This window comes from Orcinus orca, chromosome 19 (genome assembly GCF_937001465.1).
Source record: "Orcinus orca chromosome 19, mOrcOrc1.1, whole genome shotgun sequence".
Lineage (NCBI taxonomy): Eukaryota > Metazoa > Chordata > Mammalia > Artiodactyla > Delphinidae > Orcinus > Orcinus orca.
Genome location: NC_064577.1, coordinates 48,688,837 through 48,705,218, shown reverse-complemented (window position 1 = coordinate 48,705,218; position 16,382 = coordinate 48,688,837). Strand labels below are relative to the sequence as shown.

General features: G+C 36.0%; 1 protein-coding gene across 2 annotated transcripts in view; it reads left to right on the top strand.

The window, feature by feature from the left end:
• Window positions 1-16,382, top strand: part of USP32 (ubiquitin specific peptidase 32) — a 197,998-nt gene that overhangs the window by 51,899 nt on the left and 129,717 nt on the right. For both annotated transcript variants that reach the window (XM_004271728.4, XM_033431615.2), the window contains exon 2: window positions 10,457-10,584. In XM_004271728.4, the coding sequence (XP_004271776.2) occupies window positions 10,457-10,584 (128 nt within the window). The remainder of the gene's footprint in view (window positions 1-10,456; window positions 10,585-16,382) is intronic.

Below are 16,382 nucleotides of genomic sequence, written 5' to 3'. Positions count from 1 at the left end.
TATACAAGTCAAGTTGACTATGAGAAAAGAGAAAATATTCATTTAAACTTTCAGGAAGGAAGGCTCTCAATGGTCTTAGAACCTCAGATCAGGAAGTAAAGCTAACCTAATTTTTTTTATCCTTTTGACTTGGAATATATTTTCCCTCCCTCCCTTCCTTCCTTCCCCCCGCCACCCTTCTTTCTACAGATTTTAGATACCAAAGTTCTTTGTGAAGAAATAGATCACAGTCTTCTCTCCCTGCCTCCCCTTTTTTTCTCTAAGGCTAGGTTACTCCTGATTTCTGCAATGGTGCCCTTAGATGTAGTACAGATGGGATTTTGATCTCTCCCAGTGGGGTTGAAAGTTTAAATCTTCAGTTTAGCTCTCTTTGGCTAGAGGTAATGGTTTAGTATTCCTGAAGGAGAGTTGTATGGTTGACTATTTTAGGGCCAACTTCTTTAGTAACACTTTTGATGGAAGTACCATTTTCTTTAGTACTTACGTATCTAACTTGTGTTACAGAGATTTGTAAATATTTAGAAGAGTAGTATAATATGTGAAATTCTTCAGATGCCTATGGAGAAAAGAAAACCAGTACAGATGTAATACTTAGTATTCGTGTTTATGGCAGATTATATTTCCAAAAGATAACTATGACAAATATCTCCCATCCCACAAGCTGGTTACAATGTGACTTTGACACATTGGAATCTGTGCTTGCTTCTCTTGAACCTGGGCAGGTTTATGACTGCAGCAGAAGTGACAGTCTTGTTATTTCAGCTTTTAAAATTTGGGATACCAGTGGAATGTATGTTGATTTCCTGTGCCTCTTTGTCTAATATTTTCTCTCTAATCTTTCTGTTTTCACTTTGTTAACTTTCTTGTTCTATTTGCCTTCTTTTCCTTAATCTTGTTCTCTTTCTGTTTCCTGCATCATTTCTTTCTTTGGCCAGGGAGCGAATGATGGGCATTTTGGTAGACATTTTTCCATAATACTGGAGATCTCAAACTGAGATCTCCTTCTTCTCTGTTATCAGAAAATGAAATAAAATGAGGGATGGATTTGTATGAGGGCTGATGTATGTCTCTCTGGCTTTCTTTTTCAAATTGTAAACTTTTTCAGTGTGGAGTATGTTGTGTCTATATGAACACTGAGCACTTAATAGAAGTCTTAGATTTAGTTTTTCATTAGCTTCTAGATTTGCATTCCTAATTTAAAAAATTTACGCCTTATTATATACTTCTTTCACACTCTTACCAGAATAACTCCTGAAAAAGTAAAAACTCATTAGCATATTTATCACCCTAGATATTCCTTCCATTTCTCTTGCCATACTTTTCTGTTTTGCAGTCCCCACACTTTACATTCCAGCCTCTCAAACTGTCCTGTAAACATTCCTAACATCTTCTGACTTCTGTGTCATTGCTCACTCCCTTCCTGATACTCGACATATTCTTCCTGTCTCCCTGTCTTGTACTCATTCTTAACTTTCTAGTATGGGAACTGACCCCCTTTTATGAAACTTTCCTAGATTCCTCCCTTGTAATCTTTTCTTCTGTACTTCAGTATCACTTGTTTATACCCTTTAGGGTATTTATTACAGTCTACTTTGTGTTATTGGTATGTTACTTATGTATTCATTAATTTAGCAAACATTTGAATCCCTGGGTCCTACTTCTGGAGACTTCAATTTATTGGTTTGGGATGGAGCCTGGGCATCAGAATTCTTTAAATGCTCCTCAGTTGATTCCAGGTTTAAGAACTAATAGAATAAAGACATAACACAGTGCCCACCTGGCCTGTGATAAACACTCAAATATTTGTTGACAGATTTTAAGCTTTTAAATCCAAGGACCATAGTTTATTTTTGTATCCCCCATAACACCCAACACACTATTGCCTACTATTGTATACAGGTTTTCCCTATTATCTGAAAGTAGAGCATTCCTGTGAAACGTTTTGTAAGCTGAAATGGCATAAAGCAAAGAGGCAGTCACCTTAGGGCACATCTTGCTAACAATGTACAAAATAAATTGAGATAAAACATAAATGCTCACAGACATAGTTCAGAGCTATGGCAGCTTGATGCTGAGATGCTAGTGTAGTTCCCAGGGAAGGAGCTTGGCAATGCCACTCTTGCTGCTTGGGGTGCATGATGCCTCTATAATAGCTCTCTGCAAAACAAATGCTGAAAGCTATTTTCGCCGCCTTTTGTAAAAGCAAAAATCCTCTTTAGATTTCTTTTGATTAGCGAAAACAGGTGCTAACGTAGGTTTCTCATAAAAGCGAAGAGGCATAAAGTGAACTTTTGAAAAGTGGGGGATACCTGTATATAATTAGGTGAAATACATAGTTCTTTTCAGTTTTCATGATATTTCATGTTGTTGCAGGGGCCATTCAGAATATGCTTGGATTACTATGTAACTAGAAACTGCTAGACAACCGTAAAATGTTTTTTCTGCTCTTTGGCTGTGCCTGCGGGGCAAGTGGGATCTTAGTTCCCCAACCAGGGATTGAACCTGCGCCCCCTGCATTGGAAGTGCGGAGTCTTAACCACTGGATCTACAGGGAAGTCCCTGTTTTTTCTGCTCTTGTTTGTATTTTTAAAATAAATTTTAAAATACCCTCTAGAGAAGTCTTGGATTTACTGAACTCTAAACTAGTCTTGTGTTTGATCTATGGGTTAAATATAGAATATGAGCTCCATTCTTTAATCTGATACAACGTAGTCTTCATAAAATGTGACTTTAGTTCAAGTATGTTTAGGAGCCTTTATAGATAAATATAGTAAATATAGCAAATGAATGTACCCATGCTTCGAGTAAATATAATATTTAGCTCAACCTATAGCCAGTGCATGCAGCAGAATTATCAGATTGAACCTTTGACCTATTCAGACCATATGGCTCCTGACTTGCGTCTTTTATGTGATGTTGATAGCAAAATTTGTTTCACAAAGGGAGGTTTTATTTTGTTCATAATTTTTGGGAATGTTAATAACCTTTTAATTAAAAGTGCTTATGATACTTATGTGACTAACCTGGCTTTGAGTAAGACAGCACTCATGGTCAAATCTAATGCAGTTGGCCCTCTGTATCCACAGGTTCCTCATCTGTGGATTCAACCAAGTGTGGATCAAAAATATTTGGGGGAAAAAATTCCAGAAAGTTCCAAAAAGCAAAACTTCAATTTGCCACTCCTGCTACACACAGACAACTATTTATACAGCATTTACATTGTATTTACAACAATTTATTGATACTTAGCATTTACACTGTATTAGGTATTTTAAGGAATATAGAGATGATTTAAAGTATAGAGGAGGACTTTTGTAGGTTACATGCAAATACTACACCATTTTATATAAGGGACTTTGATCGTCTGTGGATTTTGGTATCAGGGTGGGGGTGGGGTGGGATTGCTGGTCCTGGAACCAATGCCCGGAAGGTACTAAGGGTTGACTTGAGTACGTTCTTTACAATTAATGACAATACTTTCTGTATGCTTGTCTGTCAAACCTACAGAAATTGCCTTCCTCTTCTTGATATCTCCCTTCTTCTTCTGCTTGCTCTCTTTTCCTTCCCTCCCCTTTGTTCCAGTGTTAGGTGGCAGCTGGATCTGCTGGGATGGTAACATTAGTCTATAGGTAAGGAGGAAAAGGATAGGGGAAGAAAAATTTGTTGTTGTTTGTTGGACTTTTACCTCCTTTCTCCAGTCCTCATTTTCACAACTTTCCTCCAGAGTCAGGAGTAGAAAGTAAACAGGGGCTGCTCTCATTACTGCTAGAAATCTCCTCCTCCCCACAGACTGTCATTATTGGGCATCCATTGTTTTTCTGTCTTTGTTTTATACATACATATATATATATATATATATATATATATATATATGTAAGTGACCGTGTTGGATTCGAACGTACATATATTTTGTTTGTGCCCTTAACCATTTGGCCAGAGGTTGCCAAACTTGGCAGCTGGTGGGCCATATTTAGACTGCATGTTGATTAATTTTTTTTTTAATATTAGCTGCTAACACTTTTAATATGGAGAGATTTCACAAAAAATTTATATTCCTGGTTTCCTCATTGCCACATTGCAGCATAGGCCTGGAACTTAGTAGCAGCTTCACGCTGTAGGAGGAATATGTGCTCTCTAGGGTTCCACAGACCCCACCTGGCCCACTTCATCATTTATAGTACCCTCCTGCTCCCTGTAGGTATTTCCGTTTTTGAGGTTTGCATCATCAGTCTTTACTACCACCAGTAATTCCTTTTATGCTTGAACTTGTGTTCCAGAGCAGAGGAGCTACAGAATATTTTTATTCATACAGCTTTTCTTCCCAGTGTGAGGTCTGAGAATAGTCAAGTGTAAGGGAGATGCCTTATGTTTCTGGCCTTTTGAGTTGGAATTACACATATATTTTCATTTATTTGGACAATATTTATTGATAGTGATGGTAAAGGATCAGATGAAATGTGGTTCAGAAATAGCAGAGAGTATTAAAGAAGCACAGATTTCTTGTCAGCGCCCATGGCCCTGAATATGTAGTCCTTCAGCGAGACATAGACTGCCTGGAGTGAATTCAGTGTCCTCGCCTTAGCTCACCACAGTACACTGTTGCCTTTCACCCTGCTCCGAAAGCCAAGTGGTAAGAAAGGGTGGGAAAGTCTTGGATGAGAAGGTGTCCAGGAAGCACTAATTCGTGGCTACAATTAACTCAAATCAGCCATGTTAGTCACAGTTATATCAACTGATATAACCTGTAAATCTTACTTAGCTCGGAAGACTACCATTTTCTCTTAAAAACTGGTGATTAGGTTGTTTATGCTGATAAGTTGCTATATTAGGTTTATTATAGATCAAATAGGTCTTGAGAATGTCATGCTATAGATGATCAAATGTAAAAAGAATTCACAAGGAGATCTTTATAGAAAGTATATATGCAAATAATCACTAGATGCACCTAGCTATCTGTTTTGCTCTAACTTGTGCTTAGTAATGTAGTTTTAGAGCACTCTTCCCCCTTTTTAGATGTTCTTCCTCTGTGCACAACTATGTCTTTTATGTTTACTATATTGTCATTGTTTATTCATGAATCTGTCTCTTAGCTGTGAGTTCCTTGAAAGCAGACTTGGAGGTCTTATTAGTTTTGTGTTCCTCATGGCCTAGCACAGTGTTTGGGCATATGATCAGTAAGGGCACAGTAGCCTTTAATTAATTAATGATTTGTTGATTGATTGATTGCATTTCAGGAACGTCTTACTGGAAGGATTCTGTTTCTGTGGTGAGAACCATAATCTTTGTTTTATCTCTGTTTCAGTATTTGCCCTTTCTGTGTAATTGCTTTTACTTTTGTGCTATAATCATTACGTGATTATCAAGTACTTTCTTTTTCTTACCATATCTTGGTATTTGAGTGTGAGTTGCTAATTCTCACTAATGGAATATTTTGAAAACTGAGATGTCTTGAAATCACCAAGGCTTTTTGTTGGATGAGATTTGTGTTAAATTTTCTTGAAAATCTGTTTTGATATGAGAAAAGAAAACTTTCTCCCTTTGTTCTTTGCCTTGGGTGTTCCCTTGTCTTTCATTCACACTTACTTCCTGTTTGAGGAAGGATTTTAGTTCTGTTTCTGTAGTTTTCAATAAGATTCTGGTTAGTTTCTTGACTCTTATGACGGTGTTATAGGTGGACTTGAAATGTTTCTACAGTTCCTTAGATTAAGAAAAACCTAAAGTAAAACCAGCCCTTGAGATTTATTTTTTGAAGGTGAAATACCTCTTTAAGCTATTCCCATTGTGGTCAAATATATTAGTTTACTGTCCAAATGTATTAGTTTACTGTCATTCTTTCCTTTTTTATTCTGGAATCCTTCATTTCTAATCTAGTCTTGTTCTCTAGGCTTATGCATAGCTGTCCTGCTGGGATATCATATCATAATCATCTTAGAAATTCCCTTTACCTCTCTTATGCTACAGTCAGTGTTTCCTGGATCCTTTTTCTTTCCTTTGTTTACCCCCTCATTTTGTTGTAGGACATTCTCCTGTAGCTTTCTGGAAAAGGTATAGGAGAGATTGTTTGTACTTTTTCCTTGTTATATTTTTCTAGTACCCTATTCTTATTTGGATGCAATTTTCTTTTTCTCCTTTTCTGAGAATATTTGGAGGTTTTCATATTTTTTTCTTCTTTCTTCATTATTTCTGTTCACCCCTCCCCCTTCCCCCATTTGTTTGTTTTGGTACCTTTCTTTTTGGAATCTTCCTCAATTTTTGGTGTTCTTTGGCAGTTCATTCATTTTTTCAGTCTATTGATATATAATTTACATACAATAAAATGCACAGATTTTAAGTGTTCAGTTTAGTAAGTTTTGACAATCATATTCACTTTTGTAGCCACCACCCCAATCAAATATATAAGACATTTCCATCAACTCAGAAGAGTTCCCTCCTATCTCTTTGCAGTGTCTGTTCCCTGCAATTCCAGCCACATACTCCCCACTTCACCACCTGTCAACCACTGTCTTTGACATCACAGCTAGTTTTGCCTCTTTAAGTCTTTTATATAATGCAGTCGTATGGTATATGTTCTTTTGTGTCTGGCTTATTTTGCTCAGCATAGTTTTTGAGATCCACTTATGTTGGTGCATGAATCAGTGGTTTCTTCATTTTTATTGCAGAATACTGTTCCATTGTATGGATATACCACATTTATTTATTCATCTGTTCAAGGATCAAGGGGTTGTTGTTTCTAGTGTTTTTGCTATTGTTAATAAAGCTCCTTTGTATGTTTCTGTACAGTATTTTCTTGGGTAAATAGCAAGGAGTGGAATTATTGGGTCATAAGGTAAGTATATGCTTAACTTTATAATAACTGCCAAACTGCCTTTTTATTTTAAAGAGTGATGCATTAGAAGATTGACTGGAACACTTACATGTTTGAGTATATCACTTGTTGACTTGTGGATTTTCCTTTTGGGAACCCAGCCATTTCTAAAGGGGGAATGGAGACATTCCCCTCACCCCATGTCAGTAACAGTAGGTCTTTGTTCTAGAATCATTTACTTTCTTCAGAGAAGAATCCTCATTGATTCTGCCCAGGTGATATATATGTGAGAATAAGGCAAGGGAGGACAGCTGGATGCAAATGCTCACTTAATCTTCACCTTTTTTCATACCTCATTGTCCTTCCTATAGCTCTTAGCTAAATCTGGTGTTTCCATGTATGGAGCCTTTCTGTGTCAGTGTCTCCAGAGAATGTATCTCTGGTTTTTGATATATATCTACATCTAAAAGTGATGTGCAGGGGTGGGTAGATGGTAGATTGGTGCGTGACTGTGTTGTGCTGCAAGGGACCCGAGAGTCTAAGCACTCCTCATATAATTTTCAACCAATTTCTCTTCAATCCCACCTTTTACCCTCACCCCTTTTTTTTTTGTGGTAACTGGTACAATGAATTCGAGTCTTTTTTGGGTGCTCTAGACAGAGTAAGTTAGTTCACTTTCTTGTTCACATTTCTCAACTGCTGGTGCTTAGGTTTCAATTTTATTTTATCTGCTCAGGTCAGTCACTCCTCCAGACACTAATGTTCCCCAGAAAAAATTGACTGCCTCTTAGATCCTCAGTTCTTTTTTCTCCTATTCTCTTTGTCCTTGTGAGTTTATGTCCTTTTTTATTCTTGCTGTAATTTTAGTGAAGTCTTTGGAGAGAGAGGAGATAGAAAAACCACTTGTGTTCAGTTTTCTATTTTTTCCAGAAATTGCTTTTTCTTTCTAAAACTAAAATAACTGCATTAATATTATGTTTTCCTACCCTAAAATTTTACTAGGCTTGATTCTCTTTTGTTTTCCATCTTGCCTGAATCTTTATTTTTAAAGTTTTCAAAGTTTCACTTGTACAATGAATGCTTTTATGTATTCCTTATCTACAGATGAACTAATTGTTAGCTTGTTTATATTGAATAAAAATACTATTTATTTTCAGTAAATATGGATCTCTGGCAGTATTTTAGTGTCTGATAGTTTCTTTTGTGCATATACAATAACTTATTCAATCTGTCTTCTGCTGATGGACATTGTTTGCTTTTACAAATGCTTTAAAAAGCTTATATGTACATTTTCTCCTGTTATTAGGGAATAAATTCATTAGTCATCTGGTTGCTATTTTTTTAACATATTACCAAACAGTCCTTCAAATATCTGTAACCAACAGTGTATAAGATTATCATTTTATATCACAATGATTGATTTTTCTTGCCTCCTCCACTAGACTATGAGCATCCTAATTTGTTAGTAAAACCATTAATGAAAATTAGGCATATTGAAGAAATAGGTATTCTGGTAGCTGAAGTAATTTCTTCTTTTTTATGGTAATTTATAAAATGAGCTTTGTTCTGTTTCTCACTTTTGCATTCTAAAAAGGAAACAAAATTAGTAACTTGGGGCTATTAATATTATGAATTCATTTTTTAATGAATTAAGCATCTAGTGTTCATACTTTTTCTAGCTACTTATTCAAGTATTAGTTCTTATTGTTTTATCATTGCCCTACAGGTTGTTGAACTCATGAACTTTCCCTCCCTACCACAGACTTTCATTGAATGATAATCTATGTGCCAGGGCACTCTTTAGTCTTTATCTTGCTGGCCCTTTCTGCCTTACTTGAGACTGTAGACCAGCCCTTTTTCTTGTCCTTTGGAGACTACACTCTTGTTTTTCCTGTTCTAACTATTCCTTGTCAATCTTGTTTGAGTATTTTTTCTTTCTCCACAGGTACTGTAAGCTTTGGTTTCTCCCAGTTTTGTCTCTGTCTCATTTGTACTCTTCATTCATGGCTTTAATTGCCGCCTATAGGTTGATGACTCTCATCAAACCTCTCCTAAGCTTTACACTCATAATTGTAAAAACCCAATGGATCTCCCCAAGGTTCCTCATTTTCAGTATGTCCTTATCAGAATTTGTCATTGTTTTTCTTCCTCACGATTTTTTTAAAAAAATATTTTTAAAATTTATTTATTTGGCTCTGCTGGGTGTTAGTTGTGGCATGCAGGATCTTTGTTGCTGTGTGCAGGATCTTCGTTGCAGCATGCAGAATCTTTAGTTGTGGCATGCAAACCCTTAGTTGCAGCATGTGGGCTCTAATCTAGTTCCCTGACTAGGGAGTGAACCTAGGCCCCCTGCATTGGGAGTGTGGAGTCTTAGCCACTGGACCACCAGGAAGTCCCCATTTCCTCACTTACTCTTTTTCATACATTCCCTTTCTACATGCTAATACCATCCTTCAAGTTTCCCAGGATAGAATCCTGAGTGTTATTCTAGATTGCTTCTACTTTTAGTCAAGCTTCAGATTCTACAGACTTTTCCTTCTAAATATTTCCAGATTTAGCTCCTCCTTTTCTTCTCTTAGTAGCAGTCTATCTTTTGCTTCCACATTTGTTCCACTCTCTATAGAACTGGTAAACTATCTGAATTTTATCTGACTGTGTCCTGTTTCCTGTCTGCCTGGAGTTTGTATCTGAATTGTGTCTGACGGAATCCCTTCCTTATTATGACAGAACCGAATTTCTCTGAATTGGTCAATGACTGCTTTAGGTTTATCACTTGCTACTCCCTGCCTTATTCATTTTGTTCTAGTAACATACAGTTCTCCATACGCTCTATACATCATGCTCTATGCATTATACTTTGAAACAAACTATTATGTCTGCCTGGCATGCCCTTGTCCATTTTGCCTGGATTAGCCTTTAAAAGTTTAAGTAATCATCCTCTCTGTCCAGAAGTCTTGTCTTTCTTCTCTAGCATGGGATAAAGGTACTAATTCTGTGCCTCCATAGTGACGATTGTACTGACCACATAATACTAAAGAGTATTTATTTTTCTGTCCTTGTAGACAGAGATTGTTCTATTCAGTGGAAAAAAGGCTTCAATGCCTAAAATAAAGTAATGGCTCAGTAATTTTTTTTTTGAGAGTGGGTGTCTTAAAAATTATAGTTTATTAGAATCATCTATTTATAGGTTGCTTTCTTTGTAGATGATGACACGGTCTAAACTAAACTTAGGGGGTGTCTTCTGCATGGATAGATACGTGCTCAAAGAGTAGAAATAATATAATTTTTATCCCAGAGGCAATGAGTGCATTGCTGCTAAAAACATATTAATGCCAGCGTCTAAGGCCATTTAGCTTACTTGCTAATTCGAAGTACTTGTTACCTCTTCCTTACCCCTGCCTAAAACTTGTATGCATAATTTAATGTACTGTCATTTGAAAATAGTGGGTCAGGAATTTGCATATTTATTCTCTAGATTAGATTTGAAGATATTAGAATTATGAAAAATATCTTTGGGTTTATTTGACTTATTTGGAAAGAGAAATAATATTTGCCAATTTTTATTAGGAATTGGGTTGAAAAAATGTAAAGATTTTGAGAGATGACTTTTCTCCTCTAGTTTCTTACCCATCTTCTCTTTCTGAATTTCAGTTACAGATGTAGAGCTGAAACGACTGAAAGATGCCTTCAAGAGGACCTGTGGACTCTCATATTACATGGGCCAGCACTGCTTCATCAGAGAAGTGCTTGGGGATGGAGTGCCTCCAAAAGTTGCTGAGGTAATCTTTATGTTCTAGGTTTTCCTGTGAGATAGTTACCACCAGCCTGAATTCTTGAGGGTTCTCCTGGTCTTGACAGATGTAATCTTCCCTACAGTTATTTTTCTTGCTGAGTAGGTTAACAGATCTTGTTTTAGATGTCAATATGGCTGTGTTCTTAGAGGCCAAATGGGAGTACTGCAGAGCTGCAATTCTGCTTCTGTGTGCTTCTGAGCTTTAATAGCCACTGATTATTATCATGGGACCATTTATATGACTAGCTTCTTATTCTTATAAACTTCATCACCCTGACATATAATTTTTATGTTGGGAGTATTTTTATAAATTTTGAATTTAAAACCTTTCTATATAGTAAAACCTAATTAAATTAATTCTGTAAAATTAAATGTTGTACATGAAACACTAGCTTTTTGGAATTTGTAAAGGCTTATTTAAATTCTACTAAAAATTTTTAGGTAGAGATAAAATGAGCTAAGTTGATATAAATATCCCCTTTCTAACATTAAGTTCACTATTTTATAGGTATATACACAGATATGTATTATGTCATTCGAAAGGTGAAATGATAAAAAAATTAATAAAACAGTGAAAATTATAATAAGAATTTTAAGCTTGGTGTATTTCATAAAACCTTGATTCACCATTCCTAATTAGTGACAGTTGATATTTCTAACCCGTGCTGTGTGCTTTTGAATCTTATGGTTTACATAATATAGAAATTACATTTATTGCTTTTTTGTGTGTTTTAATCTTTTTTTTTTTTTTTTGGTGGGGATATATGTTGCATTAATTCTGTTAGATGTATTCTTGTGTAAAATTACGTACTTTCTTGCTCTGTCATTATTTTGGATTTATGACAGGATTAGTTTTTTTCCTGATACTATTTATTGGTTCTCTTTTTCAGTATGAATTCATCTTCCTATTTTCTTGTGTGTGTTTTTTTTTTTTTTTTTTTGGCGGTATGCGGGCCTCTTACTGTTGTGGCCTCTCCCATTGCGGAGCACAGGCTCCGGACGCGTAGGCTCAGCGGCCATGGCTCACGGGCCCAGCCGTTCTGCGGCATGTGGGATCTTCCCAGACCGGGGCATGAACCCGTGTCCCCTGCATTGGCAGGTGGACTCTCAACCACTGCGCCACCAGGGAAGCCCTTCCTATTTTCTTTTAATTTATTTGTCTTAAATGCTAGTATAATATAAAAATTTGGAATTCAGAATTTTTCATTTTAGGATATAACTAGCAATTTAATGCGATAATATAACTTGCCCATTAGAGGAAGGGATTTAAACTGAATCCATAGTATTTAAAACAAGATGCTTCCAAATTCAAATGTATACTAACTTGAGCCTTTCTTTCCCTTAGCTTCTTCCTTAAAGTCAAAACTGTCAGTCTCTGTAAATTCATGGTGCTGGGAAAACTTAGGTCAGAATATCTGATTTATCTCTTTGGATCATGTATAAAGATTTACTTGTGTACATCTACATACCTATAAACAGATGTCCATTCAGGTCCTTGTCCATTTTTTAACTGGCAAGCTCCTACTGCTTGCCACATAACAGCTCAATAAATTGAGAGACGTGTTGTGGGGGCAAGGAATAACGACTTTATTCCTAAAGCCAGCAGACCGAGAAGATGGTGGACTAGTGTCCCAAAGAACCATCTTCCCTGAGTTAGAATTCAGGCTTCTTTTATAGTAAAAGGGGAGAGGGTATGGCTGGTTGTTGCAGACTTCTTGGTGCCTTTGTTCTTGCAGCTGTCCACGGAGGTCTGATCACAATGTTCCTAGACCTCCTGCAAGACAAATCTTATTCTCTGTTTGGCAACATTTTATCTCTATATGAATGAAAAAGTGTTATACCTTTAAGAAGTCAGAGCCTTGAGAATGGGCTATCTTGTATATTTTAGGCTATAGGCAACATTCTTTTATGAAAGGTGCAAAACCTGCATGACTAAGCACAGGCAACAGAGCGCAAAGGTTAGAGCTAAAGGAATAGATTCAATATGGAGTCAGGTTTTTTCTTCTCTGTTATAGTCCGAGCAACTGTTTGTTGAAAAGATTATTCTTTCCCATTGAATCGTCTTATCACTGTTGTTGAAAATCAACTGATCATAAGCATAAGGTTTTACTTCTGGATTCTCAATTCTATTCCATTGCTTTCTGTGTCTATCCTTGCATCAGTATCATATTGTCTTGATTACTCTAGGTTAATAGTAAGTGTTGAAATCAGAAAGTGTCATTTCCCCATCTTTCTAATTTTTCAAGTTGTTGTGTCTATTCTGGGTCCCTTGCATTTACATATGAATTTTTGTATCAGTTTTTCAATTTCTGCAAAAGAAGCAGCTGAGATTTTGATAGGGGTTGCATTGAATCAGTAGATTGATTTGGGGTGTATTGCCATTTTAACAATATTTAAGTCTTCTGACTCACAAAATTAGAATGCCTTTCCATTGATTTAGATTTTTAATTTCTTTCAGCAATGTTTTATAGTTTTCAGTGTACAAGTCAAATGTCCATCGATAGAACAAAATGTGGTATATCTAATCTATAGAATGGAATATTGTTAATAAAAAAGGAATGAAGTTTTCTGATACATGCATGGATGAACCTTCAAAACATTCTAAGTCAAAGAAGCCAAATACAAAACACCATGTATTTTTTTATTCTATTTGTATGAAATGGCCAGAATAGCCAAATCTATGGAGACAGGAAATAGATTAGTGGCACTTTGTTAAAATTGTCGCTGATTTTTTTCTTACTCGCTTGCATGGTAGCTGCCTCTTCCTGCTGTTGTTTTGGAGGAATCTATCTTTCTTGAAATGTCAGATACAGGTTGCCCTGTTAACTCAGTTCTCCGATATGCTCAAGAAATGTAATATGATAGTTAAATGACTTTTTCTTGTTTTTAGGTTAGGAGTGACACTCAGGCTTTCTACATCTAAGGTGGAAGTGGAACTCCCTGGAGCGTCATTTTTATGTCAATATTTCATAAATTTCATTTCACCCAAAATTATTTCAAGAGTCTCTGTCCTTTGGACTATCTTTTAAGAATCATCACTGGCTAGAATAATTAAAGTATTGAATAATTGTTTTCCAAGAATGATCTTAATTTTAAATTGTAAAATCCATAATGATAGTTTCAAATTTCAGTTTCATTGTAGTTAACACTTTTTTGTGTGTAAACTCTACCACAGTATTAAGCACAAATAGAAATTTTATAAATGCTTTTAGTGATGATGGTGAACTTAATTTATCCTATTATTTACAGATCTAGGTTTATTTTAAGTGAGGAGGAGTACTATTAGCATGTGAATATTGATTAGTACATATAACACTGTGTAGGTTTTAAAGTACTATAAGGAACTAAGTACTTCTGTCTTTTTTTAATTTATTTTTTTGTTTATTTTTATTTTTGGCTGTGTTGGGTCTTCGTTTCTGTGCAAGGGCTTTCTCTAGTTGCTGCAAGCGGGGGCCACTCTTCATCGCGGTGCGTGGGCCTCTCACTATTGCGGGCTCTCTTACTATTGTGGGCTCTCTTGTCGGAGCACAGGCTCCAGACGCGCAGGCTCAGTAGTTGTGGCTCACGGGCCTAGTTGCTCCACGGCACGTGGGATCTTCCCAGACCAGGGCCCGAACCCGTGTCCCCTGCATTGGCAGGCAGATTCTCAACCACTGCGCCACTAGGGAAGCCCGGTACTTCTGTCTTTAATCTCTCGTATTTTCTCATGAAAGGATGTCTTTATAGTGTCTCATACAATAATCTCAAAGGATGAGTGAACCCCATTAAGCTCAGTTCTGGAATAGTTCCAGCATTTATATAAAATGAGCTTGTAGCTTATTTCAGGCATCTCTCCAAGACAGGCAGGTTAGTAAATAGACTTCAACTTTTGTGTGTATTTGGGAAAGGGAGTATGCTTCATCTTGCAGAGTATAAAGTTATTTGCTAAAGAGGAAATAGTACATTTTAAGTAAAATGGAAGTATAGATCTGGGCAGATAGTTTTGAAGTTTGAATTTAGATGTAGTGGGTAGGCAGACTCATAGAATGGAGGATCTGTATTCAGTAGTTGCAGCAAAACCTTGTTAAATGATGGGATTTCTAAACAAAGTGATTAGTTGCAAAGCTAAGGAAGTAATCATTCGACTGTATATGGCTCTTCTGCGATCTTTCTTAAAATCCTTCTAAGAGTTTCCTATATAAATTCCAAGACAGGCTATTTTGGATAAGGAAAAATAACTCAAAGTAGTCTAAAATTTTTAGAATCAAAGCATTGACTTCATTTGACTCATTATTTTCTAGGATAGATTAGTGTAGTTAATATTTTGATGTAATTCTGATCTTGCTTATAATAACTGTGTTATTTGAACAAAATATTAAATGAATGGAATTTGAGGGAATTAAGAAAACAAGGTCAAAACAAGGTGAATGGAAAACTGTTCTACTGGAAATTGGACTTTTCTGAACCAAGGCTACTAACTCTTAATTATTCAGTGTTTTTTCTTTAGTGTGTCACCCATCTCCCAACCCCTATTCCCCCAAAGAAATCTAATGACAAAACATTTCCATGTAGTATTAATTTGTAATCATTTCCTCTTGTTTTCACATTCACTTAAAACTGGTTTTCACCATTTACAAAATATGTGATGCAAGTGAATTGATAGTTGCTACTCCTTAACTATTTCTTTTAACTGGAAACTCTTAAATCTCTATCCCAGGATTGATTTCAATTCTGGATGGCTGTCTAGGATAAAAATTCCACTCCACCTTCCTCCATAAAGCTGTCTCTGACAATTTTAGCCCGCACTGTTTTTCTCCCATCCTTAAACTCTTAACAGGCATTAAAGCCTGCCTCTGTACTATGCAGTACAATGTTTTTATTAGATAATGACTAATTGTTCATTAAATCTAAATTGTTCATTTAAATCTTGTCTCAACTAAGTTATGATTCTTGACGGGCAGACTTTATGACTTTTAAAAAATTGGCCCCAGAGTGTTGTGCATATATATAAACTCAGTGAGTATTTTGATGTTTCTGTTTTGTTTTGTTTGTAAGTAATTGTATATTCTGCAAAACCCTATTGTAAGAATGACCAGGACAATGACCAGGAAACCATACTCCTAAAGTCAGTTAGCTTTGCTAGCTTTGCAGTCTTTGAACATTTAACCTTTTCCAAATTTGAGGAAAATACACATTTTAAGCAAAAGCAATCATGGAGACTGGAGTGTTTTTAGATATAGTGGTCAACATGTGAAAACAAGCAGCTGATTAGTAGGATATTTTTCCATTAGTGTTGGTAAATTTATGCTGAGATATTCATAATGCATTTAGATGCCCCTTGGGGCTAGGGACATGCATTTATTGAGTTGGCCAAAACGTTTGTTCCAGTTTTTCAGTAAGATGTTACGGAAAAACCCAAACGAACTTTTTGTCCAATTCAATACTAGACAGTCTAGGTTTAGGGGGACTATCTGACCATAGAATAATGATTTGTGATTGTTTTTTTGTTTTGATGTTAGTTGATCAGTATTATTGATTACATCCCTTTATGTTGGATTTACTAGCATCATGGATAACAACTTTCTTGACAGCTCTAGCCATTGTCAGCTCTTGATGCTGTTGATCATTGACTGTTGTAATATACTAAAATAATATGTTTATATCAACCAGAGAAAAGCAGCTAATGTTTTCATGTTACATTAAATCCTAGTCTTGACATTATGGCTAACAGTAGAACATTAAGCAGGATACTGGTTTAAAATCTTTCTCTGGAACTGGAATCTGTAAAATATCCACTAGTCTTTA